Source organism: Balaenoptera borealis (assembly GCF_965194805.1).
Source record: "Balaenoptera borealis genome assembly, chromosome: 3".
Classification (NCBI taxonomy): domain Eukaryota; kingdom Metazoa; phylum Chordata; class Mammalia; order Artiodactyla; family Balaenopteridae; genus Balaenoptera; species Balaenoptera borealis.
This window is the reverse complement of record NC_138866.1, coordinates 22,547,659-22,575,220: the sequence shown is the minus strand read 5'-3', so window position 1 is coordinate 22,575,220 and position 27,562 is coordinate 22,547,659. Positions and strand designations below refer to the sequence as shown.

General features: G+C 36.4%; 1 protein-coding gene across 7 annotated transcripts in view; it reads right to left on the bottom strand.

Annotated features, from left to right (window-relative positions):
* DIO2 (iodothyronine deiodinase 2) overlaps positions 1-27,358 on the bottom strand; it is a 111,741-nt gene extending 84,383 nt beyond the window's left edge. The window contains exons 1-3 of one of the 7 annotated variants that reach the window (XM_082384754.1): positions 25,333-25,410; positions 24,233-24,328; positions 9,405-9,455 (exon numbers count right to left, since the gene is read on the bottom strand). In XM_082384754.1, coding sequence (XP_082240880.1) covers positions 9,405-9,455; positions 24,233-24,263 — 82 coding nt within the window. In that variant the 5' untranslated portion in view covers positions 24,264-24,328; positions 25,333-25,410. Of the gene's footprint in view, positions 1-9,404; positions 14,383-24,232; positions 25,312-25,332 lie in introns of those variants that run through there. The other 6 variants (XM_082384751.1, XM_082384756.1, XM_082384753.1 and 3 more) reach the window with 6 other exon arrangements.
* Positions 27,359-27,562: the final 204 nt, after the last annotated feature.

Here is a 27,562-nt window from a genome sequence, read left to right as displayed (position 1 = left end):
GACTGTGCAATGATTGATATCAGAAGGGAGATGGAACATGCAAAGAGTTGGCATTTTGTCCTCCAGAAGGAAATGTCCCGTAGATAAAATAACCTAAAAACTTCTTTCCCAGCAGTGCATTAGAATGTGTAATTTGGATAAAATGTATTATTGGAAATGGTGGTAAAGAATGAACTAAAATAAGTGTGTGTCTCTTCTGTTGATGTCATCTTTTAACACGGTGCCTCAATTAAAACTAGGCTCTCTCTTCTCAAGAAATAATATGTTTTCTTCCCTTTCCCGGACACATTTTACCTGAACAATAGCATTTGGTTTTGATAAATATACCCTTTGATGTCATAAGAGAGATGATCACTACTTTTACTTACTTCTTGTCTCAACCTGAAAAGTGGCTCTGGAAATAGTACTTGTTAAAGATGCCAAGGAGAGGAACAACTTTACCTATTATATAAAATTGAATATTATATGTGATTTTTAGTCATTTTTATAAATTTATAGCAAAAAGCAGACTCTATAGCCACTGTTTAAAAGTTATTAGCATTATCAGCCAACCAACTCTAATTCAAGGAATACTGTAACTCATCGACCATAATCTGCTGATTATCTCTTCTGTAAACTGTATTTCAGGCCCTTTAACTACTTAAAAATTTCTTCTTTCTTCTGAGCCTGAGAGCCCACTTCTTATGGAGGAGTTAATTGTGAGTTTGTAAAGCTTAATAACTTCACAGTTTCATTTGCTTCTTTTTGTTCAACTGAAAGAGGCCTTGAGAAAGTTTGACTGACATTTATGATAATTACATTTGGAGATTAAAATAATTTAGGGTTTCAAAAGGTTTAAAATTTATACACCATATTGGACCTCACATGATTATGGCTTCCTTCACATCATTTTAGTCAGGTATTGAAATCCATTTGATGTGAATGTAATAGTCATTTTAATGGATATTGTTAATTCCTTGTTTTCAGCATAATAGATAAAGGGGATTTTAATTAAATTCATTGTGTGAGTACTTATTGGGGGTAAAAAGTTTCACAGAATTATTATTTTTTCTGGCATGACATGTAAAGAACATTGTAAAAGACAGGGAAGAGAGCAATGTCAGAGTGCAGCTATTAGAATCAGGCCAGTTTCATCTCCCCCACAGATGATGGGGCAGGCTTCAAATAACACTAAAAAGTGTGCCTTGAGACTATAGTGTCCATAAGGGACCAGCAAAATGTAACAACATTGCTTGCTTTCTTCAAAACTGGTGGAACTCCTAAAGGTGAGAGTTTAGGTTTCCCCAAAAGCCTCAATAGAGAGCCCAATCCTAGGTCCCATAGCAGCCCGCTAGAAATACGGTAAGAAATGGCAAGAGCTTTTGTCCCAGTAGTTCCAGTTCCTGTGACAGCTCAGAAAATCGTAAGAACTGCTTCCCCCTGAGGGTTTTAGGACACTCCTGGTTATAAACCCTGGGTGACCAAGGGGCTGCAAAGGTCATTGGTCTGGTCACAAAGGAACTATGACATCAGAGAGGGTAGCATTCAGGGAATGAAAAGTCCAACAAGAACCACTGAGATGGTGAGTTTATTTTGGTAGAAAGGGAAAGCCTGAATTATTTATTCTGTAGAATTTTTACAACATAGTATTGATTGACCATGTCTCTCTGGGTCACTAAGCCCAGAAACTCTGCCCTTAGCCTGCTACTCACAAACCTTTGTCATAAATTCCTTAATGTTGTTAGACCACTTTCATACAGCACAATCATTAAGTGTAAAAATATAGTGGAAGCTTCCACTGGGGAAAAAAATAGTTATATGCAGTTCCAGCCATTTCCAAACAATCTCTGCAATGAATAAACCCGCTACACTCCTATCTTATCTTTGAAACTTTGAGTTAGGATGCTAATATTAACTTACGCAATAGGTATATTTATACACTTACACACATATAATACGAACATGTTAATAGTTTTCTCTGGGCAGAGGAATTATGTGTGACTTTCTTTTCCTTTCATGTGACAATATTACAATGGTAATGAATATGCATTACTTTTAAAATCTGCACAAATGCCTTGAAAAATTGAAAAAGTAACATATAAAAAGGTATCTTTCTTTCTCTCTCTCCAAACAAACCCAGTTCCTTCCACATTCAGTGTTTATACTAACAATCTCTCCAAGATTTAGAAATAGTTGGTATGGAGAGGAATGTATAAAATCTAACTACATCACACTTCTTAATTTTCCCAAATTAAGTGGAAGGAGTAGTTTTAATACATATTCTTTGGGGAGAAAAGGGGACACCCACTTTTTTTAAATTGGAGTATAATTGCTTTACAGTGTTGTGTTAGTTTCTGCTGCACAGAGAAATGAATCAGCTATAGGTATACCTATATCCCCTCCCTCTTGGACTTCCCTCCCCCCCCATCCCAACCCCCAAGGTCATCACAGAGCACCGAGCTGAGCTCCCCATGCTATACAGTAGGTTCCCACTAGCTATCTATTTTACACATGGTAATGTATTTATGTCAAACCTAATTTCCCAATTCATCTCACCCTCCCCTTCCCAAGCTGTGTCCATACGTCTGTTCTCTACGTCTGCGTTTCTATTCCTGCCCTGCAAATATGTTCATCTGTACCATTTTTCTAGATTCCACATATATGCATTAATAGACGATATTTGTTTTTCTCTTTCTGACTTACTTCACTCATATGACAGATTCTAGGTCCATCCTCGTCTCTACAAATGACCCAATTTTGTTTCTTTTTATGGCTGAGTAATATTCCATTGTATATATGCACCACATCTTCTTTAGCCATTCATCTGTATACCCACTTTTAACATGAACTCCCTGATATCACTCTCCCTTTCATGATTAAAATTCTCAGGGGTACTTCTTGCCTCAACCTCCTTGCCAAGCACTTCTCAGTATTTATCATGTGCTTCTACCTCCCACCCACCAATTCCTTAAAACTCATCTCCCAAAAGTCACCAATGACCTCCTATTAACCCAATTAAAATATGTTTCTCACTCTTCCTCTTTGACCCTTCTGCTATATTTGACAATTTTGACTTGCTCCTCCTCCTTCAGAAATCAAAGGCAAACTGAATTTATTACTCTTGCCCTTCTCTAATTCCAATGTCTATTCTTATCTTCTCTAATTTCAATGGCTATTCTTTCTTTGTTTTCATCACCCATTTTAAGTTTTATCTTGGCTCTGCTTGCTCCTCCCACGTCCCACGTGAAAGCCATTTCCAAGTCTGTTTTCAATCTTCATGCCACTTTATTTCAGCAAACATTGCTTTAAAACCTGCCACATATTTGACATTGTGCTAGGCACTGGGTATGGACTGAAAACAGAATGATATACAAAGGAGAAAGTGGCAGATTTGCTTGAAGAGGGTATGGAATAACCTCCCCTGGGAAGAGGTCGGTCTCATAGGTCATAATAAAGATGCTAAACTTCTTAGACTTCATCTCATGAACAAAGGGAAACTGAGGAATTTTAAGCCAGGAAGTAATACATATTTTCATTTTAGAAAAATTGTTAAAAGGAGTGAAAGAAATGAAAGAAAATACTCAACTAGAGATGAGGAGACTTACTGGGACATGATTCTTGTTGGCTAGGTGAGAACTGATGCAAGCATGAACTAATGCAGTGTCAATGAGGATGGAGAAGAGTGAAGGAAGTTAAGAAGAGTCGGAACTAAAGAGAGAAAATCTATAGGATTTGATGTTGATTCCATATAGGAGGGACAGAAAGCGAGAAAGAATGGAATCCCAGGATTCTGATTTGGGTTTCTGAATGGATGATGCTGATGCTGTATCTTACAGATAGGCAATATAGGAAGAGGTTGGTAGAGGAGACAGGGGGTTGAATTTTAGACACATTGAGATTGAGATATCTCAGGGAAATCCAGGGAGTGTTGGCTAGATGGATCTGGAGCTAATGCTCTGAACTGGAATATAGATTTGACACTCAAAAGTATAAAAGAGATAGTCCAATCCTATTATAACAGGAAAATAGATGAGACACTCAGGGAGAAAGAACAGAATAAGGAGAAAATATCACTAAGTCAGAGTCCAGGAAGTAATGGCACCCAAGTGTAAGAAGAAAAAATTAGCAAAGGAAAAAGAAATGATTGCTAATTCTATAAACCCACCTGCATTTGTGGTGATATTCTGTTTTCCTTCTTGCTACTACTGAGGTGTCCCACTAAAAATTTCTACCCTCCCAAGCAAGCTTGCAAATAACTCCAAAATCTGTGTCACTGACTCAACTTCTTCTAAACTCCTTAACAAGACTCTCCAAATCTGATTCAAGTCTATTTTACCCAGACTTTTCTACCATAACTCTCTTACGTAGCCTCTGAGTTTTAGCCAGTCAAGACAATCCCTTTTCTTCAAACTTTGCATTCACTGTTCTGCCTCTCTGCCTTTATTCATGTTGCTCCTTCTTCCTGGAATTCCCACATCCCCCATACCTAGCATCTCCACCAGCCATTGTTCATCATCCTTACCCATGACTTATGAGAAGCTAAAAAGAGCCCAAACTGGAGGCACTACCATCAAAGGGAAAAGGACAAAAAAATACTAATATTTATTTGGGATCTACTAATGTGTTAAAACTATGCTAGACAGGCAGTATGTGAGTGCTTGTGAATAAATATCATTTAATCTTCACAGCAACCTTAGAAAGTCCCTTTTGTAGATGAAGACACTGAGGCTCACTCATCACTTAATGAATGTTTATCAAATGTCTGTTATTGCCAGGCACTGTGCTAGATGCTAGATAAACAATAGGGAACCAGAGTCTCTAGCTGCTCCTACAAAGAGCTAACAATAGTGGGAGAGACAAATATTAAAATATATTTGTGTAAATAAATGTTTAATGGCAAGTTGGAGTAAGGGCCATAAAGTGAAAGGATGGGAAACTAAGTCAGGGAAGGAGGTCTCTTTGCTAAGGCAGGCTCATTTAAGCTAAGACCTACCGGATGAGTAGCCAGATGAAAGGAGTGGAAATAATGTTTCAAGCAAAAGGAAGAGCCTGTTTGAAGTGTAAGGAAATTATGAAAGGCCAATGAGGCCAGAGAGACATGAGTAAACTGGAAAGAAGTGCTCTCTGAGACTGACAAAGTAGGCAAGAACAAGATTTTGCATGTCCTTGTAGACCATGTTTAAAAGTTTAGATTTTTCTCACCAAGCAATTAGAAGAGATTGAAGGATTTTAAGCAGCAGAGTTACACAAGACCAATGTTTACAACAAATAAGAAAAACTAAATAAAGTCATGCCAATAATAAATGGTAGAGCAAAAGATTAACCACTGGGTCTGATGCCTAACATTTGCAGAAAGTTTGTAATCTCAGTCCAAGCCTATTAGCATAATCTGAAAGGCATGGTCACCCTTGGCCTGGCTTGGGTGGTCTAATTCAGATACTGATGCCTTTTTTTTTTTTTTTGGCCACACCACATGGCATGTGGGATCGTAGTCCCTGACCAGGATCGAACAAACACCCCACACCCCTTGCATTGGAAGCATGGAGTCTTAACCACTGGACTGCCAGGGAAGTCCTCTGATGCCTTTTTTTGCTTGTTTTAATTCGAAGACTTAGCTGACAATCTCCTGAGTAACATAAACTTTCTCTTTTCCATATGGAACCATAGGGCTGTCTTTCAAGTGATGCATGCTTTTTATATCCACCTGTAGCAAAGGTAAGCTTGTCTGCCTTTTAACTCAGCATCATTCCCTAGAATGACAACTGTGGTTCAATAAGGTGTTTGGGGTGGTGCTGCTGCTGTGAAAATCAGGCACATCAGTATCAAGGCTTCCTAGAAAGACATCTAATTAACCAAAGGCAGCATCGGGTGGTAGAACCTGATTGCCTAGTTTCCAAATCTGGCTTCACCATGTTAACTGTATGACCCTGGGCTAGGGACTCGGAGCCTATTTTCTCATCTATAAAATGGGGATGTGATAATAATAATAACAATAACTAATTCATAGAGTTGTGAGGATTAAATGAACTAATATATATAAAGCGCTTGCAACATTACCTAGCACTAAGTAAGTTTTATATAAGTGATGTCTATTATTATGAATAATAATAATTATAAAGGCATTTGAAATTTAGGGTGTTTCTAAGAAAAAAATTGCATATATCCATTTGTAACCATTTTTTATAAATAGACTGGCCTTTTAAGGTGAAGAATCCAAAGGAAAGAGACGTTATTTCATATCCCTACGGCAACATGTAAAGTTTGTGCTTGTCAGATGCTTCATGACCACTTTTGCGCTTCTGTCCCCACATGAGAAGTAGGAAAGCTCAGACAAGTGGACTGCGCCCCAAGCTGGAGTCTAGTAGAAGGTACACACTCAAAGCACCACCTCTGAAAAACACTGGCAGACTGGCAGGATCTGAAATCCACTCAATAACCTTTTAAGACCGTTTCTGGTGCTTATCAAATCAACAACCATTAATAAGGTACAGAAACAAGCCTAGAGACCATGTCAGATTGAACACTTCACCAAGGCGACAACTCCTAAGAGATTCTAAACTAGTTTCTAGACAAGTTACCTGAAATATATTACAATTGGCCTCCCCACCTAATCCCTGCAATAGAGAATGCAGAGCAGGTAGGGAGAGGGCTTCCCTGATCCTATTACTACATTGAAGAAATGCAAGGCTCTAAAACCATTGGTTATTTAAATGGAATGAGTCCTCAGGTTTATTGCTGTCATGTTTTGCCAAATGTTGAGATCTAGCTCAGGTGTCCAAACTGACCTCTCCCTAGAGGAAAGAAAGAGGGACCTTGAAAATGTTTCCAAAACTAGGAAGAAAAAAGTGTAGAAGAGGGAAAAATTGGATAAAATCAGGGTAAACTTAATTGTGGGGGAGAGGCACTGGCAAGGAATGAAGGGCAAAATATAGTGAGTAACTGAGCACAAACAGTTTTCACATATTATAGTTGAAAACTGATTTAAAGAGCATCAAGAAGAAAAGATGCTAGGGAAGAAGACAGGTAATTTCCCTTGCAACCTGACTCCATTGTGTACATGAGGACAAAACTAAAATCTTCTATGATTCTTCTACCCAGATAATCATCATTAGCTTTTTGGCATGTATGCTTATTATATTCTTAATGGATATATTTATATAAACTTAAGTTAAATTGGAATTATACTTTACACATTGTTTTGTAAACTAACCTTTCATTTAATAAACGCTTACCTAAATTATTACTCTTCTAAATTATGATCTTTAATGACTGCTTAGAATTTTCTCTTATGGCTAAATTCTAAATTATTCAATCAATAATCCATTGTTGACCATTTCAATTGTTTGCAATTATAGTAATGTTGCAATAATCATCCTTATATCAGATTATTTCTTTAGACTAAGTGGAAAGAGAATTATTAGGTTGAAGGCTATAAACATTTTTAAGGTACGTGTGATATTTATTGTTAACTTGTACCCATTAAGGTTATACTATTTGCCTTTCCACCAACAGTATATAAGTCTACATTGATTAAAAAACAAAATATAAGCAAAGCTAAATAACAGTTTCTACATCCAAATAAGAGGAGGACAGGAACTATAAAGTTATAATAATTAAAAGAAGCAAGCATAGCTTTTCTTAAATTAGTGAGCAAATAAAACTGATATATTTATCACAGATTCATTCTAATGTTCTTCTAAACCTTTCTTTTTTTTTTTTTTATCTCATTTACCTCTTAAAAAACACAGTAGAGGATAACTCAGACAGGCTTTGGAGTGAGAGAGAAGTGGGCTCAAGTCCTAATTCTCCAGTTGAAAACCCTGGTGAATTATTGAACTCGGTGAGGTTAAATTTATTCACATATAAAATGAGCATAAGCACACCTCTCAGGATTGTTGGAAAGACCACACAAGATGGCGAATGGAAGTTGCTTAGGATGGTGCTTGATTCTTAGTAGGTCTTCTCTCCTGGAGAATCTTCCATCAACTTTATTATTTTTTTTCATTAATTTGTTTTGGAGTATGGTTGCTTTACAATGTTGTGTTAGCCTCCACTGCACAACAAAATGAATCAGCCATACACATACAGATATCCCCTCCCTTTGGGTTCCCTCCCATTTAGGTTACCACAGCGCATTAGGTAGAGTTCCCTGTGCTATACAGTATGGTCCCATCAGTTGTCTATTTTATACATAGCACCAATAATGTTCCATCAACTTTAAACATGTTCTGTTCATGGTATTTTTTTCACATAATGGGAATATGCTCATATGTTGCTGAAATGAATCTAAAAACTGTTGTGCCCATTCTTCTTTTGTTAATTTTTTTTCATCAGGAAATATTAAGAAATAAGCCATAAATCCTGACATAAATATTTAAGAGAAAGCTTTATTTGTTCAATGTTTTAAAAGTTAAAATTACCAATCAAACTGAGAAAAGCAGCATCTGCCCTTCAAATACCAACTGTGTTGGCTAAACCCTTCTTCTTCCTTCTCCACGGTTATGCAGCCCTTTTCCTCAAGGGGTCCACCCATTAAAAGAGCCATTTTTAGTCTCTTTGTCCTCATTGTTTTCTTATATTTTTCAGATCTTCTCTCATGATTAATCTTTCCCATAAACTCCATGCATCCTGATTGCTTCTTTTTTGCTCCATTTTGTGATTTAAATTCTATCAGGCAGTAGGGTTGGGAGGCCAAAAAGCTTATAATGTGAGACACTGAAGGATAAAGTGGTAGAGACTTGTCTAATACACTGATGAATAGCTAACATAATTGACTCAAACATATGAACAAAAGAAAGTCATAAGAACTAAAAATGCGTGGGCATTGAACTATGTCATAAACGGGAGATTAGCCCAATGAGTCACAGAACCATTCTGACTGAATATTAGAATATGGATTGAGAGGAAAATAGACGAATTTTTACCTTTTGCTCCAGAACCTTCATTTTTTTTTCATTGTGATAAATTAAGCTTTCACTTTTTTAAAATCCTAAGTGTGAGTGTATGTGTTGACTAATGCCATCTTGTCTGCATTTACTGTTCACTGTGGTTACCCTTGGGAATCAGCATCCCATTCAAGAAAGCTACAAATTGATCAGATATTCAAATTGGCCTCTGTAATGGCACAAGATGAGTGCATTTCAAGGGAGGATACTGCTGAGCTTTTTGTCCTTTAGTTTTATATAAAATTAAGGAATTTTTAAAAAGAAATTATGATGTGTTGCCATGTACTAAATGTTTGTGCCCCCCCCTAAAAAATTTGTTTGTTGAAGTCTAACCCTCAATGTGATGTTTTGGGCAGTGGAGACTTTGGGAGATAATTAGGTCATGGGGGTGGAGTCATGATGGGACTGATGCCCTTATAAGTACATGAACAGCACAAAGCAAGAACACAGCCATCTATGAAGGAGGAAGTAGGCTCTCACCAGACACTGAATCTCTTGGCTTCTTCATCTTGGACTTCCCAGCCTGTAGAACTGTGAGAAATAAACATTTGTTGTTTAAGCCGCCCAGTCTATGATATTTTTGTTGTAGCAGCCTAAACTGATTAAGAAAGTTTTCAATGTTGATGAAGTTTGCCATAGTACATCAATAAAGAAAAGAAAAAAAATAATAGGATAAGGGATTTATCTGATGTGATTATTAGGGATAAAGGCAGGTAACAGCATTTTCCCAATGAAGTCTATTTCAGTTTGTCATATAAATCAGATCATACACTTTCCAAACCTCTCAAAGGTTTTGAAGGCAAAGGAGGCAGTCACATAAAACCCTGGACCCAGTACTGGGTCTCTATGTTACCAACACATCCAGATAGTCTGCAAAAAATCTATTGGTCCCACACTTTAATGGCTAATCTTTTTTTCAACTCTCAGCAATAATTTAATGCTAGGATTTATTCAAGATATAATTTATATAAATGGTTAAAGTCAAGATAATATTCGCTTAGATATTCACTCATGCTAAATGTTTGATCTTGAAGAGAAAACACAAATCTCATATCTGTGCATGGAAGATACCATTGAAGGCCTAAGAGCCATTACTCTCTTGTTTGCTAAGAGAATCCTGATTTTATTCTTGTGTAGGAGAAGAAATGTGTTCAGAGAAGGTAAGAACTTCCTTAGATCATTATTGTTCTAAATCAATCATGGTAATTCCATTCCTTCTTGCCACTCATTTTGTAGGAGTGGACATGTAAGCTAGTTCTAGCCAATGTGACATAAGAATTCAGCTCTGAAGGGAGCTTCTGAAAAATATTTTCAGACCTGATAAAAAGAGACACCAAAAGAGAAACTCTTATTGTGCATTTAGATGCTGCTACGTGAGGTCATGTTACCTTGAGCTGCAAAAGCAAACGTATGAACACAACAGGAAAGACCTAAGGACAAAAGCCATCACACCAAAGGTGGAAAGATGGAAAGGTAAAACCCTTCAGTGAAGACATCCTTATAATACTGAATGAATCCTGAAATTCACCACGTTAAGACTTCTTGTTTAGTGATACAACAGATGCTTTGTTTTGTAATTTAAGCTACTTTTTTAAAAAATTATTTATTTATTTATTTTTGGCTGCATCAGGTCTTAGTTGGGGCCCGGGATCTTCACTGAGGCATGCAGTATCTTTCATTGTGGCATGCGGGCTTTCTCTTCTCTAGTTGTGGTGCGTGGGTTCCAGAGCATGTGGGCTCTGTAGTTTGGAGCACGCAGGCTCTCTAGTTGAGGCACGCAAGCTCAGTAGTTGTGGCGCGTGGGCTTAGTTGCCCCGCGGCATGTGGGATCTTAGTTCCTTGACCAGGGATCAAACCCGTATCTCCTGCACTGGAAGGTGGATTCTTTACCACTGGACCACCAGGGAAGTCCCTAAGCTACTTTTAATTAAATATTCTGTTACTTGCAGCTGAATTTATCATAAATGTTATAACTAGTTAGGTATGAGACATCACTTCCAGGAAGGGTCATAAATCCCACATCTACTTTGCCTTTAGCCTACTCTTTTTCTATATTACTGTATCTTTCCATCTGGAACCACTTTTCTCTCTTTCTCCCCTGAACTACTGGCCCAATATCTCCTCCTCTGTAATGCTGTCCTACATTCCCCTGCAAGAATGGAATTACTCCACTATCTGTGTTTCTATATAATTTAGTCACTATCAGCATTATTGCTACTATCATACAATTATAAACATTGTATCATGCAATTATAAACATTATATGTGTACTCTGTGCCAGACATGCTAAATGCTTTATATGTTTTACATGTATTACATCTTGTGGTAGCTTATATTATTTGTTCCTAAATATTTATTGGCTTCTCACTGGTGCCATGCTCCTAGATGGCAGAGTATTCTTCCCTACCTATTTATTTGGGGCTTGGCCATGTACCTTGATTTGGCCAATGAAATCTGGGTAAACCAGATGTACCACATGTCTGAGCAGAAGCTTTACATGCCTACATATAGTCTGGCTCTGTCTCTCGTACTCTTGTCTTCACCACAGGAACAAGATGTTCAAACATGCACCCTTAACATGACTCCCAGAATGAGAAGACATGTGGAACGCAACAGAGACCAATCAAGCCCAGCAAAACAACAGATAATCTGCAGCACTCACGTAACAAGAGAAAGAAGCACAAGTTGATTTTAGCAAGCCAATGAAATATGGGGCAAAAGCTAATACAGTACCATTTAATCTAAAACTCATAACAGTATGAAGTAACTATTATACTATTATCCCATTTAACAGTAGAGGAGACCAACTCCAGTTACAGGACTTAGATTCTTCCCCCCTATAATATAATGCACATCTGTTTCTCTTCCACTAGACAACTCTTTAAGGATAAGAACTATATATATTTTTTATCTTTCTTTCCCCAATACCTAGCACGTTGTCTACTCAATTAATTATGCTGTTGTAAAGAGGAAGTTATGATTCTAATACATCCCCATTATTAACACATCTTCATGACTCTTACATTTTATATACCCTGATACCAGTTGTTTGCTATTCACTATCTACTCACCATTGTCCTTTGATTTTTAAATACAAAATGAATCCTTTGCATTTTTATTTAAATAAATGAAATAATCTGTACGGCAGTCCTACATCTTAATTTCGTTAGAGCACATGCCATGAAAATAAAAATCTCAAAAACTTATCTGGATAAAAAGTCACTTATCTATCCTATAACAAAATATATTTTTAGAAAATTGCTAGTCTACTTGTTACATAGGTTTGTGAGAAGAGATATTGAACAAAAGAAGACACTGTGTACATTGTTTTTAAAAAAATTAACAATACTCACCGAGTAACGTTTGGCCAAATTTCTGGGCACCTCGTGGACCAGTCAAGTTGACACATAAAATTACCCATCACACAGGATTTCTTCATTTAACAAATATGTACTCAATGTGTTAAGTGTCTACTCCATGCTTTGAATCTGTCAACAACTCTTAGTAACTAAAATTTCACCTTTCAACAAAGAATTTTGATCTTAGAAATTATGTTATCCAACTGAGTCATTTATACAGGTAAGAAAATTAAGGCCCAGAGATACCATGTTGCTTGCTCCAAGCAACATAATTTTACTGGTAAAGGTAGAGGTAATACTAGATCCAAGGTCAAAAGCAAATGTTCTTTTCATTATACTGCACAATTCTACTTCTCCTTCTCTATATTAGATTGTGAATCCCAATCCCAGAAGGAAAAAAAATTAATAGATACAAATACATACATAAGCCTTGTGGAGTGTTTATCTTGTTACAGATACATACATATAAGCATTTATGAATACAGGGAGAGATAAAAGCTTTATGATAGCTTCCAAGCAATAGTCAAGCACATTTTAGATATAAAAATCAAGATTCTCATAGATAAAAATGCATCCTTTCTAGTTTTTTATACATTAGAGAGAAATATAATAAAACACCCAATTTCTACTCCTGAATGAAGCATTTCAGAAGTTTAATTTTTCTTGCTAACATCCAAGTAACTCAATGATGTTCATCTAAAAATGAGGGCAAAAGGTATTAAATTCATCAGCATATAAATGACTTTTCTAGAATGTAAAGATGGATCACAGTAAAAGACATCCATGGTTTCAAATGTTATTACTTACCAAGGAAAAATAAAGTCAAGTTTTTCACACTATCGTTTACAAACTATTTCACCAAACTGTTCTTGATATTATCATTTTCTGTTTCATGATTTCCCCCAGAGAAACTAACTATAAAATAATGTTTGTAACTCAATAGTCTTCAGAATCTTAACACATTTCTTCTCTCATTGTTTCCCTAAACAATTCTGTTAGCAAAAAAAAAAAAATCATTGGTAATTGACCCACACCAACAGAATACAAGTGCCACCAGCTCAGACTGAATTTCAAAATGGCTGTTATCCTGTTTCCATTCTACGGGAAACATGATATAATCATGAAGAGAGATTACACTAGGAACAAATGCCACCAAATGCTTATATACTCTAGTTGCTTTAATTTTAGTACCTAGATAGTTCTGGACTATCATTTTATGATCTCTTATGAACTGTTAATGAAAGTATATGACCAGTCAAAAATCTCTCATAAATTGACCAAAGTTCAATTATTTACTTATTCATTCATCAATTTACTCAACACTTCTATTGTTAGGCTAACAAGGATCAGATGTTAAGCCTGGTACTATCAGATATTTTGGAAGCCAAATTCATAAAACTTATTAGATATGAGTGTAGAAAGAGCAATTATATGAATCAGTTATGGCTCTTATCTTTAAGGAGGAGGGCACAGTATGTGGGAGACTTAAGCAAATACTAGAGTCCAGGTATATCAAAATAATCTACAGAAGCAAGGTGAGAGGACAGCTAGCTACCTGACAAAGATTCAAATGTCTACTCAAAGGAGATGACATCTTTATCCAGCAATGAAGAGGGATGAGGTTACTACTGAGAGTGTGAAAAGTATTAAAATGTCTAGAGATATAAAATAACAATACAGTTTTTGTTGAATACTCATTTCTTACGTTCAAAAAGAAAGTAGTGTGTGTGTATTAAAGATGAGACTGGAAAAGTGGGTTGGGGCTAATCTATATGCTGCGATGATATATTTAAATATATTCCTTCACCAGTGGGGTTAACACTGAAAAATTTTACACTGTAATGTGACAAGATCAATAATGAGTTCATAAAAACAGTAGAAGGAGGAATTAAAGGGAGACCTGAGTCAATGAAAATAGTTAGGTGAATATTATAATAACCCAGGAAAGAAATGATGAGCATCTGAAGTAAACAATGGAGATGAAAAAGTGGGATTCAGAGGTACAATTGATCCTAAATACTCACAAGGTCTGCATTTGCAAATACGCCTACTCACTAAAAATTTTTTGTAACCCCTAAAGCAATACTTGTGTCCTTTTGTCCTTCACAGACGTGCAGAGAGATGTGAAAATGTGAGTGGCCCACTGTGCATATTCCCAGCTGAGGTCAAACAAGGTGATGCTCTGCTTTCCTGTTTCAGTTTTTATGCTGAAAACAAGTGTCTTTTTTTTTTAAACATCTTTATTGGAGTATAATTGCTTTACAATGGTGTGTTAGTTTCTACTTTATAACAAAGTGAATCAGTTATACATATACATATGTTCCCATATCTCTTCCCTCTTGCGTCTCCCTCCCTCCCACCCTCCCTATCCCAGCCCTCTAGGTGGTCACAAACCACCGAGCTGATCTCCCTGTGCTATGCGGCTGCTTTCCACTAGCAATCTATTTTACGTTTGGTAATGTATATATGTCCATGTCACTCTCTCACTTTGTCACAGCTTACCCTTCCCTCTCCCCATATCCTCAAGTCCATTCTCTAGAAGGTCTGTGTCTTTATTCCCGTCTTATCCCTAGGTTCTTCATGACTTTTTTTTCCCCTTAGATTATATATATATGTGTTAGCATATGGTATTTGTTTTTCTCTTTCTGACTTACATCACTCTGTATGACAGACTCTAGGTCCATCCACCTCACTACAAATAACTCAATTTCGTTTCTTTTTATGGCTGAGTAATATTCCATTGTATATATGTGTCACATCTTCTTTATCCATTCATCTGTTGATGGACACTTAGGTTGCTTCCATGTCCTGACTATTGTAAATAGAGCTGCAACAAACATTTTGGTACATGACTCTTTTTGAATTATGGTTTTCTCAGGGTATATGCCCAGTAGTGGGATTGCTGGGTCATATGGCAGTTCTATTTTTAGTTTTTTAAGGAACCTTCATACTGTTCTCCATAGTGGCTGTATCAATTTACATTCCCACTAACAGTGCAAGAGGGTTCCCTTTCCTCCACACCCTCTCCAGCATTTCTTGTTTCTAGATTTTTTGATGATGGTCATTCTGACCAGTGTGAGACGATATCTCATGGTAGTTTTGATTTGCATTTCTCTAATGATTAATGATGTTGAGCGTTCCTTCATGTGTTTGTTGGCAATCTGTATATCTTCTTTGGAGAAATGTCTATTTAGGTCTTCTGCCCATTTTTGGATTGAGTTGTTTGTTTTTTTGTTATTGAGCTGCATGAGCTGCTTGTAAATTTTGGAGATTAATCCTTTGTCAGTTGCTTCATTTGCAAATATTTTCTCCCAATCTGAGGGTTGTCTTTTGGTCTTGTTTATGGTTTCCTTTGCTGTGCAAAAGATTTTAAGTTTCATTAGGTCTCATTTGTTTATTTTTGTTTTTATTTCCATTTCTCTAGGAGGTGGGTCAAAAAGGATCTTGCTGTGATTTATGTCATACAGTGTTCTGCCTATGTTTTCCTCTAAGAGTTTTACAGTGTCTGGCCTTACATTTAGGTCTTTAATCCATTTTGAGTTTATTTTTGTGTATGGTGTTAGGAAGTGTTCTAATTTCATTCTTTTATATGTAGCTGTCCAGTTTTCCCAGCACCACTTATTGATGAGGGTGTCTTTTCTCCACTGTATATGCTTGCCTCCTTTATCAAAGATAAGGTGACCATATGTGCGTGGGTTTATCTCTGGGCATTCTATCCTGTTCCATTGATCTATATTTCTGATTTTGTGCCAGTACCATACTGTCTTGATTACTGTAGCTTTGTAGTATAGTCTGAAGTCAGGGAGCCTGATTCCTCCAGCTCCATTTTTCGTTCTCAAGATTGCTTTGGCTATTCGGGGTCTTTTGTGTTTCCATACAAATTGTGAAATTTTTTGTTCTAGTTCTGTGAAAAATGCCAGTGGTAGTTTGATAGGGATTGCATTGAATCTGTAGATTGCTTTGGGTAGTAGAGTCATTTTCACAATGTTGATTCTTCCAAGAACATGGTATATCTCTCCATCTATCTGTATCATCTTTAATTTCTTTCATCAGTGTCTTATAATTTTCTGCATACAGGTCTTTTGTCTCCTTAGGTAGGTTTACTCCTAGATACTTTATTCTTTTTGTTGCAATGGTAAATGGGGGTGTTTTCTTAATTTCACTTTCAGATTTTTCATCATTAGTATATAGGAATGCCAGAGATTTCTGTGCATTAATTTTGTATCCTGCTACTTTACCAAATTCATTGATTAGCTCTAGCAGTTTTCTGGTAGCATCTTTAGGATTCTCTATGTATAGTATCATGTCATCTGCAAACAGTGACAGCTTTACTTCTTCTTTTCCGACTTGGATTCCTTTTATTTCTTTTTCTTCTCTGATTGCTGTGGCTAAAACTTCCAAAACTATTTTGAATAATAGTGGTGAGAGTGGGCAACCTTGTCTTGTTCCTGATCTTAGTGGAAATGGTTTCAGTTTTTCACTATTGAGGACGATGTTGGCTGTGGGTTTGTCATATATGGCCTTTATTATTTTGAGGAAAGTTCCCTCTACGCCTACTTTCTGCAGGGTTTTTATCATAAATGGGTGTTGAATTTTTTCAAAAGCTTTTTCTGCATCTATTGAGATGATCATATGGTTTTTCTCCTTTAATTTGTTAATACGGTGTATCACGTTGATTGATTTGTGTATATTGAAGAATCCTTGCATTCCTGGAATACACCCCACTTGATCATGGTGTATGATCCTTTTAGGGTGCTGTTGGATTCTGTTTGCTAGTATTTTGTTGAGGATTTTTGCATCTATGTTCATCAGTGATATTGGCCTGTAGTTTTCTTTCTCTGTGACATCTTTGGTTTTGGTTCAGAGTGATGGTGGCCTCGTAGAATGAATTTGGGAGTGTTCCTCCCTCTGCTATATTTTGGGAGAGTTTGAGAAGGATGGGTGTTAGCTCTTCTCTAAATGTTTGATAGAATTCACCTGTGAAGCCATCTGGTCCTGGGCTTTTGTTTGTTGGAAGATTTTTAATCACATTTTCAATTTCAGTGCTTGTGATTGGTCTGTTCATATTTTCTGTTTCTTCCTGGTTCAGTCTTGGCAGGTTGTGCATTTCTAAGAATCTGTCCATTTCTTCCAGGTTGTCCATTTTATTGGCATATAGTTGCTTGTAGTAATCTCTCATGATCCTTTGTATTTCTGCAATGTCAGTTGTTACTTCTCCTTTTTCATTTCGAATTCTATTGATTTGAGTCTTCTCCCTTTTTTTCTTGATGAGTCTGGCTAATGGTTTATCAATTTTGTTTATCTTCTCAAAGAACCAGCTTTTAGTTTTATTGATCTTTGCTATCGTTTCCTTCATTTCTTTTTCATTTATTTCTGATCTGATCTTTATGATTTCTTTCCTTCTGCTAACTTTGTGGTTTTTTTCTTCTCTCTCTAATTGCTTTAGGTGCAAGGTTAGGTTGTTTATTTGAGATGTTTCCTGTTTCTTAAGATAGGATTGTACTGCTATAAACTTCCCTCTTAGAACTGCTTTTGCTGCATCCCATAGGTTTTGGGTCATCATGTTTTCATTGTCATTTGTTTCTAGGTATTTTTTGATTTCCTCTTTGATTTCTTCAGTGATCTCTTGGTTATTAAGTAATGTATTCTTTATCCTCCAAGTGTCTGTATTTTTTACAGATCTTTTCCTGTAATTGATATCTAGTCTCATAGGCTGTGGTCGGAAAAGATACTTGATATGATTTCAATTTTCTTAAATTTACCAAGGCTTGATTTGTGACCCAAGATAAACAAGTGTCATTTTTATGGTCCATTTAGTGCCACATTTTTCACATCTTTGTGCTTTTTTTCTTTTTTCTTTTTTTTTTGGTGATTTCACCGTTTAAATGGCCCCCAAGCTTAGTGCTATTTAGTGTTCCTACGAGCAAGAAGGTTGTGACGTGCCTTATGGAGAAAATATGTATGTTAGATAACTTCAATCAGGCACGAATTATACTGCTATTTGTTGACCGTGAGTTCAGTGTCAATGAATCAACAGTATATCTTAATTAAGGTGTCTTTAAACGAAAACACATGAAACAAAGTTATGCATTAATCAGTTAACAAAAATATTGTGATCAGAGAGGCTCACAGGTACCTAATCATGTATTTCTTCTACGAGCAATGGTTCAGCATTTGCTAATTCATCATCAAAGTGACTTTATAGAATGTAATTACAGTGAAGAGTGAAAATAAACTTTATTTTAGAATTTATAGGATTCAGTGGCTGGCTGGATGTGGGGAAGAAAGAAGAAGTCAAGAATAAACATTACTCTTTTTGCCTGAGTATCTGAGAAGATGGTGATGCTATCACCTGAAATAGGGAGACAAGAGATGGTCCAAATTGTAAGAATTGGCATTGACTTAAATTTTGAATAGGTTGAACTCAAGTATGTTCAATCTAAGGGACACACACAGATAGATTTTAAAAGCTTTTGGGCATAAAGGTACGTGCCTCAAGAGTGAGGTCAGAGCTGGTGATATAGACAAGAAAGTCAGCAGTATGGAGAGAAGGGTTGTAGTCAAAAAGTAAATGGGATCACAGAAGGAAAGACACATAGTAAGAAGTGGGTTTGAGGAAGACCAATTCTCCCTGTAAGAGTAAGCAGAAAAAAGTCAGAAAGGGAGCCTAAGAATAAGCAATAATTTAGGTGGAGAACCAAGAGAAAGGGAGAAACAGAGGGTAAGGAAAGAGTTTCACAAAAAGGAGTAGGCTACGAGGACCAATCCTCTAGGAGAGTCAAATGGGAAAGAGACTAGGAAGAGACCACTGTGTCTTTGGTGACATTAGTGAGAGGAACTCCAGGGAAATGGTAGGGGAGAAGCCAGACCACAATGTGAGGAGGAGGAGGTAAGGAGGCTGGCCCATCAGCAAGGAAGAAGAGACAATTTGTGTTTTCAAAGAGTTTGGCAGTAAAGGAAATAAGAAAGACCAGGTAACTTCCTGTAAATAAAGAAGAGAGGAGTTCATGAGGTTCACCTTCTCTGATCATCTGGAAGTTTTATGTAAAATAAATGTATTCCTTTAGCAATGATGTCTAGAAAACTGGATTTAAATTACAATTTCAATTCTAATTTTTTAATTGCTACAGTTTACCTGAAGCTAAAATTGCTGTTCATCACTCATTCATTCAAGAAAATTTACTGGGACCTACCATGTGTCTGGCATTATTCTAGACACCGGGGATGTAGCAGTGAATGAAATGGACAAAAGTTTCTGTCACCATGGAGATTATATTCTAGATTGTATATATAGATTGTATTCTAATACAAGCCAATGGATGATATATGGAAGTCAGAAATTTAACAGAAAATGATATACAAAATAAAGAAAGGGTCTTCTAGCATCATGTTAGGGATGGGAATGAAGTTTCCCAAAATCACAATAAACAATGACAGGAATGACCTTACTATAACAACAAATGAAAATAACAATTGGAGAACACTTCTGGCAGTTTTGTGGTGAATGAAATGGCTGGGAACGTTGGAACTCTACTTGCTCATTTGAAAACTATAATTTTTCAACTGGCACACAAGCCTTTTGAAGTAGCAACTAAGTATTATATTCCTTTGGCAAACCCCCAATAACCCTAGGATAGAGATGAATCCATCTAATTAAATACCTCAAGGGCATCCTTATATGCCCCTCAAGGAGAGCTAAATAAGAAGTCTCATGATGGTTCTTGTTTAAATTCAGAGAGATTCAGCCATCCTAGAGTGTATGGCCCTGGGGCTGAATTCTAGTGTGCATATGAAAATGTGCCTTCAACCTTTAAACTGCTTGCCCCTTGAGTGATAGCTGAGGATAGACACAAGACTGACAGAACTGTTAATGGATTTTGTAACATGATTGAGTATATAGAAACACATTGCAAATAGTATAATGCTGTTTGGCAGTTATAGCAATACATAATGATGGATTTGTAGAACTTAAATGCACATGTTATCGACCTATACAAATAATTTGATATGCAAATAATCATTTTTTGTTTGGATGCATGTAATTTTAATCCTGGGAATCCCTAAAGATCAAAGTGCTACTAAAACATTTTGCTAGTTAATTCATAACCTACTCATTTTGAACTTGTGATCAGAGAAAGGCTAAAAAAAGGAGAAATTGTATATTAATCAAATCACTAAAATACATGGTACTGCATAAGTTCATGTTTGACTAGAAAATATACATTTTACTGAGTACCTTATTTTTATCAATGCTTAAACAATTAATGTATTATGCATTCTTCTTATTCATTCACTTTTTAGGAATTTAGCAAATTCCTAAATGACCTCTGAAACACTTTAGCTACCAATTGTGTAGTACATACTTGGAATATATAAAACTAAATTTTTTATAGAACTCAAACTTAATACTTATCTGTCTCTCAATTAAACTGAATAAGTACAATTTAATGTCATTTCCATTTAGCTTCCAGTTAACAGGACCCAATTTTTCTACATATCCTATATAGCACTAGATAAATAATTAAATTTTACTAGTCAGTATCAGTAATTTTACCCATTTGAGATTTCAAAGTGTTTTGATTTTCCTTCTCCATAAAAACAGGCCATCCAAATTACTTACATCAGTAAAATGGTTGTCAAAATATTTCAAAAGCATTAAGCTAGATTTTTAACTTTGCAGACAACTGTTAATTTATTCATACCAGGACACTGGAATCTTGATGCTAACAGTTGTCTTTTGAAGTGTTTGCCAGAAAACCAAAGTGGAAACCAGACCAAAAATCCACTGTCTTATTTATGAATATATCATGTGAAATAAGAATTTAGATGTAAGGTAAAAAAATAAAGGGAATTTTTTAAAAATCTGAGTATCAACCTAACCAAGAGCAGAGAGACCTAGATATGTGTGATAGAGGCAATTGAGAAGTTATTTGGAAGATGCTATGAGTTGATATGGCTACACACCTACAAGAATAGCTAAAATGAACAAACAGAAAATAAAATTGGTAAGACTAGCGAGGACACAGAGCAAACACAACTCGCACTGCTGGTGGTGTGTAAACTGATACAACCACTTTGGAAAACTGCTTGACAGGATCTATCTAGCTGAATATATGTATACCCTATGGCTTAGCAATTCTACTCCCAGGTATGAACTCAAAAGAAATGCATCCATATGTTCACCAAAAAAAAAAACAAAATGCACAATGCATTACAATATTCATAGAAGCACACTTCACAATTGCTCAAAACAGGATACTCCTCAAATACCCATCAATAGTAGGGTGGATATATAAGTTACAGAATATTCACACAATAAAATAGTACATAGCAATGAGAATGAACAATCTACAACTACAGACAAAAGTAGAAATGACTCTTACAAACAAAATGGGTTGTATTATTCAATTTTTATCCAGTTTAAAAAAAAAACAGGAAAATCTAATCTATAGTTTTAGAAGACATGATAGTGGTTACTTATGGCAAGTGGATAGTGAATAAAAAGTTACATGGGCGGTTTCTGGTATTTCTATTTCTTGACTTGAGTGTTCATTATAAAAGTGAGTTCAGTTTATGAAAATCCACCAAGCTATATAATTATGTTCTGTGCACTGTTTTAAAACTTAAACTATTTTTAGAGCACTTTTAGGTTCATAGAAAAATTGAGGGGAATGTACAGTGATTTCTCATACACCTGTTAATTCCACATATGCACAGCTTCCCCCATTATCAACATCCTCCATCAGAGTAGTACATTGATTACAATTGATCAACCTACACATCATTTCATCCAAAGTCCATATTTTACATTAGGGTTCACATCCTATGGATTTTGACAAATGTATAATTTCAAGTATTATGTAATGTATGTCACCATTACAATATCTACAAAATAGTGTCACTGCCCTAAAAATCCTCTGTGCTCCACCTGTTCATCTCTCCCTCCTCTCAACCCTTGATAACCACTGATCTTTTTACTGTCTCCATAATTCTGCCCTTTCTAGAATGTCATATAGTTAAAATCATATAGTATGTAGCCTTTTCAGATTGGCTTCTTTCATTTAGTAATGTGCATGTAGATTGTCTTCATGTTTTTTCATGGCTTGGTAGCTTATTTCTTTTTACCACTGAGTAATATTTCATTGTCTGGATGTACCACAGTTTATTTATCCATCCACCTACTGAAGGACATCTCGGTTGCTTCCAAATATTGGCAATTATGAATAAAACTGCTATAAACATCTATGAGCAGGTTTTTGTGTGGCTGTAAGTTTCAACTCCTCTGAATAAATACCAAGGAGCATGATTGCTGGATCATATGGTAAAAGTATCTTTAGTTCTGTAAGAATAGACAAACTGTCTTCCAAAGTGACTGTACCAATTCGCATACCCACCAGCAATGGACGAGAGTTCCCATCCAGCTTTTGATGTTGTCTGAATTCTGTATTTTGGACATTCTAATAGGTGTATAGTGATATTTCATTTTTGTTCTAATTTGCATGTCCCTAATGACATATGATGTGGAGCAGATTCTCAAAGGCTATTTTCTATCTGTTTATTTTTTTAGTGAGACACCTGTTCAGGTACCCATTTTTTAATCAAGTTGTTCATTTTCTATTGTTGAGTTTTAAGGGTTCTTTGTGTTTTCTGGATAACAGTCCTTTATCAGATATGTTTTTGCAAATATTTTCTCCCAGGCTGTGGCTTGTCTTCACAAGCTCTTGAATCTGTGTAGTTTCTACTGTTTATATTATATCATTTATTTTGTATTTAGCAGTTTGCCTTTGTTATTGAGCCATATATACATAATATAAAATATAAGATTTTAACCATTTTTAAGTGTATAGTTCAGCTAGCAGCATTAAGTACATTCACACTGTTGTGTAACCTTCACCACTCTCTAACTCTAGAAATTTTTCATCATTGCAAACTGAAACTCTACATCCATTAAACAATAACTCCTCATTCCCCCTTCCTCCAGCCCCTTGTAACCACTATTCTACTCTCTGTCTCTATGAATTTGACTATTCTAGGTATAAGTGGCATCATCCCATATTTGTCCTTTTGTATCTGACTTACTTCATTAGCATAACATTTTCAAGGTTCATCCATGTTGTAGCAAGTGTCAGAATTTCATCCCTTTATAAGGCTGAATGATATTTCATTATATGTCATCATTTTTAAATGTCACATAAATGCTCATTACATCAAAGCCATCAGGCCAAACATCCTTGGCCAGTTAGCTGATAACTTGTATAATAACATGATCAAACTGGCCAGAGTAAGTAAATGATGTGCATGATCACCTCCATAATATTATTTAAGAGAACTTAGAGTGTTCTTTATGCCCTCAAATGTCTTCCTACCACACGTCCGATGTTATTTAAAATTCTACACAGGCTATTTCTAAACTCCAATATTCCTTAAAAAGAGTAACTTATTAAGACAAGACCATCTTAAAATGGTTTAAATTCCCTGCGTTATTTGTGACAGGGGAGACTTTGAGATGAAGGGAAAGGAGACATTTCTTTTGCTTCTAGTACATTGTGACACTGTGTCATTTAAAGCTCATACCAGCTCCATAAAATAGGACTGATAATCCTCTTCTTGAATATGAGGAAATAGAGATTCAGACAGGTTCAGCAACTGGGACCAGATGAACAACTTGCACGTGGGAAACTGGATTTCATTTTCAGGTCTCAAGCTTACTACACCATGCTGCCTACCAGGAAATGATGTAATTCATAAAAGAAGGAAAGGAAAGAGAATACCAAAGAATAACTCTATCAACTACATAATTTTGTCCAAAGCTAGCCTACGTTGTCAGTTCAACTGATCTATTTCACTAGAAGCTGTTCTTAATCATGAAATGATTGATGTGAAACACATCAAAACTAATTTAAATATTTGGTCCATACTGAACTTTCCCAACTAAAACTAAAGACTTACCAGGAAAAATAAAAATGCTTGATTGCCTCATTTAAGGATGTCCTCTGCCTCTAGCTGTTATGTACACAGTGGGCTCTGTAAAATTTTTTTTTCCCCCTATGGATAGAGAAAAAAATGCCAAGCTTACATTTTGTAAGTCATTTCCATGTTTAAAATCCTTGCTCTTAGGAATTTCTTCCTGAGACATTAACAAAATTATTCTTGCTGGTCTTTAAGAATATTTGTCAGAGTATATGGAGACTAACTGGTCACTATCCTTCAAATACTAAAAGAGTCTCAATGAGCTTTCATTCCCCAGGTAATTCTAATGTCTTTCATCCTATTTCCTAAAATAATCAGAATTTTCTTAGACGTTAATAAGAAATGTCAAGACTGAGAAAGCAACAATTCATCTGAGGCTATTTAGTATCAGCTATGATCCATAATTGGCAAGTACGTCTGCTAATATTCAGCATAAATATGACAGCAGTTTTATTAGCTTAGTGCACACTAAACTGAAATAAACTAAACTGATATTTATCAAAACATGGGAAGACAGTGCTATATTACCAAGATTTTAAAACATAGCTTACTCTAGTGCTTTAATTTTATAGACTGAATTATAAAGAGAGATACAGCTAGAGGCAGGAAGAGGTAGACATAAACACAGATAAAGAAACAGAGATGGGACTCCCTCTTGTGAGAGCACCAGAATTACGAGTAACTGCTGAACAATCATCAAGAGGAAGACACTGGACCTCACCAATAAAGATACCTCACATCCAAAGACAAAGGTGAAGCTGCAGTGAGATGCTAGGAGAGGCACAATCACAATAAAATCAAATCCCATAACCGCTGGGTGGGTGACTCACAAACTGGAGAACAGTTATACCACAGAAGTCCACCTGAGCCCATCAGGCTTCCCAACCTGGGGGTCTGGCAATGGGAGGAGGAATTACAAGAGAATCAGACTTTGAAGGCCAGCGGGATTTGATTGCAGGACTTCGACAGGACTGGGGGAAACAGAGACTCCACTCTTAGAGAGCACACACAAAGTAGTGTGCACATCAGGACCCAGAGGGAAGGAGAAGTGACTCCACAGGACACCGAAACAGACCTACCTGCTAGTGTTGGAGGGTCTCCTGCAGAGGCAGGGGGTGGCTGTGGCTCACGGCAGGGACAAGGACACTGGCAGCAGAAGTTCTGGGAAGTACTCCTTGGCATGAGCCTCCCCAGAGGCCACCATTAGCTCCACCAAAGAGCCTGTAGCCTCCAGTTCTGGGTTGCCTCAGGGCAAACAACCAGCAGGGAGGGAACTCAGCCCCACCCATAAGCAGACAAGTGGATTAAAGATTTACTGAGCTCTGCCCACCAGAGCAACACCCAGCTCTACCCACCACCAGTCCCTCCCATCAGGAAGCTTGCACAAGCGTCTTAGATAGCCTCATCCACCAGAGGGCAGACAGCAGAAGCAAGAAGAACTACAATTCTGCAGCCTGTGGAATGAAAACCACATTCACAGAAAGGCAGACAAAATGAAAAGGCAGAGGACTTTTTACCAGATGAAGGAAAAAGATAAAACCCCAGAAAAATAACTAAATGAAGTGGAGATAGGCAACCTTCCAGAAAAAGAATTCAGAATACTGATAGTGAAGATGATCCAGGACCTCAGAAAAAGAATGGAGGCAAAATCGAGAAGATGCAAGAAATGTTTAACAAAGACCTAGAAGAATTAAAGAACAAACACCTAGAAGAATTAAAGCACAAAGAAACAGAGATAAACAATACAGTAACTGAAATGAAAAATACACTGGAAGGAATCAATAGCAGAAAAACTGAGGCAGAAGAACGGATAAGTGACCTGGAAGACAGAATGGTGGAATTCACTGCCACGGAACAGAATAAAGAAAAAAGAATGAAAAGAAATGAAGACAGCCTAAGAGACCTCTGGGACAACATTAAACACAACAACATTCGCATTATAGGGGTCCCAGAAGGAGAAGAAAGAGAGAAAGGACCCGAGAAAATATCTGAAGAGATTATAGTCGAAAACTTCCCTAACATGGGAAAGGAAATAGCCACTCAAGTCAAGGAAGCACAGAGAGTCCCAGGCAGGATAAATCCAAGGAGAAACACTCCGAGACACATAGTAATCAAATTGACAAAAATTAAAGACAAAGAAAAATTATTAAAAGCAATAAGGGAAAAACGACAAACAACATACAAGGGAACTCCCATAAGGTTAACAGTTGATTTCTCAGCAGAAACTCTATAAGCCAGAAGGGAGTGGCATGAAATATTTAAAGTGATGAAAGGGAAGAACCTACAACCAAGATTACTCTACCCAGCAAGGATCTCATTCAGATTTGATGGAGAAATCAAGAGCTTTACAGACAAGCAAAAGCTAAGAAAATTCAGCACGACAAAACTGGATCTACAACACATGCTAAAGGAACTTCTCTAAGTGGGAAACACAAGAGAAGAAAAGGATCTACAAAAACAAACTCCAAACAATTAAGAAAATGGTCATAGGAACATACATATTGATAATTACCTTAAATGTGAATGGATTAAATGTTCCAACCAAAAGACACAGGTTGGTTGAATGGATACAAAAACAAGACCCATATATATGCTGTCTACAAGAGACCCATTTCAGACCTATGGACACATACAAACTGAAAGTGAGGGTATGGAAAAAGATATTCCATGCAAATGGAAATCAAAAGACAGCTAGAGTAGCAATACTCAGATAAAATAGACGTTAAAATAATGACTGTTACAAGAGACAAAGAAGGACACTTTGTTCTTCTTAATGTTCAAGGGATCAATCCAAGAAGAAGATATAACAATTATAAATATATATGCACCCAACACAGGAGCACCTCAATACATAAGGCAAATGCTAACAACTATAAAAGACGGAATCAACAGTAACACAGTAATCGTGGGCAACTTTTAACACCTCACTTACACCAACGGACAGATCATCCAGACAGAAAATTAGTAAGTAAACACAAGCATTAAATGACACAATAAATCAGATAGATTTTATTGATATTTATAGGACATTCCATCCAAAATCAGCAGATTACATTTTTCCTCAAGTGTGCACAGAACATTCTCCAGGATAGATCACATCTTGGGTCACAAATTAAGCCTCAGCAAATTTCAGAAAACTGAAATCATATCAAGCATCTTTTCCGACCACAACGCTATGAGATTAGAAATCAGTTACAGGGAAAAAAAACGTTAAAAACACAAACACATGGAGGCTAAACAATACGTTACTAAATAACCAAGAGATCACTGAAGAAATGAGAGAGGAAATCAAAAAATAGCTAGAGACAT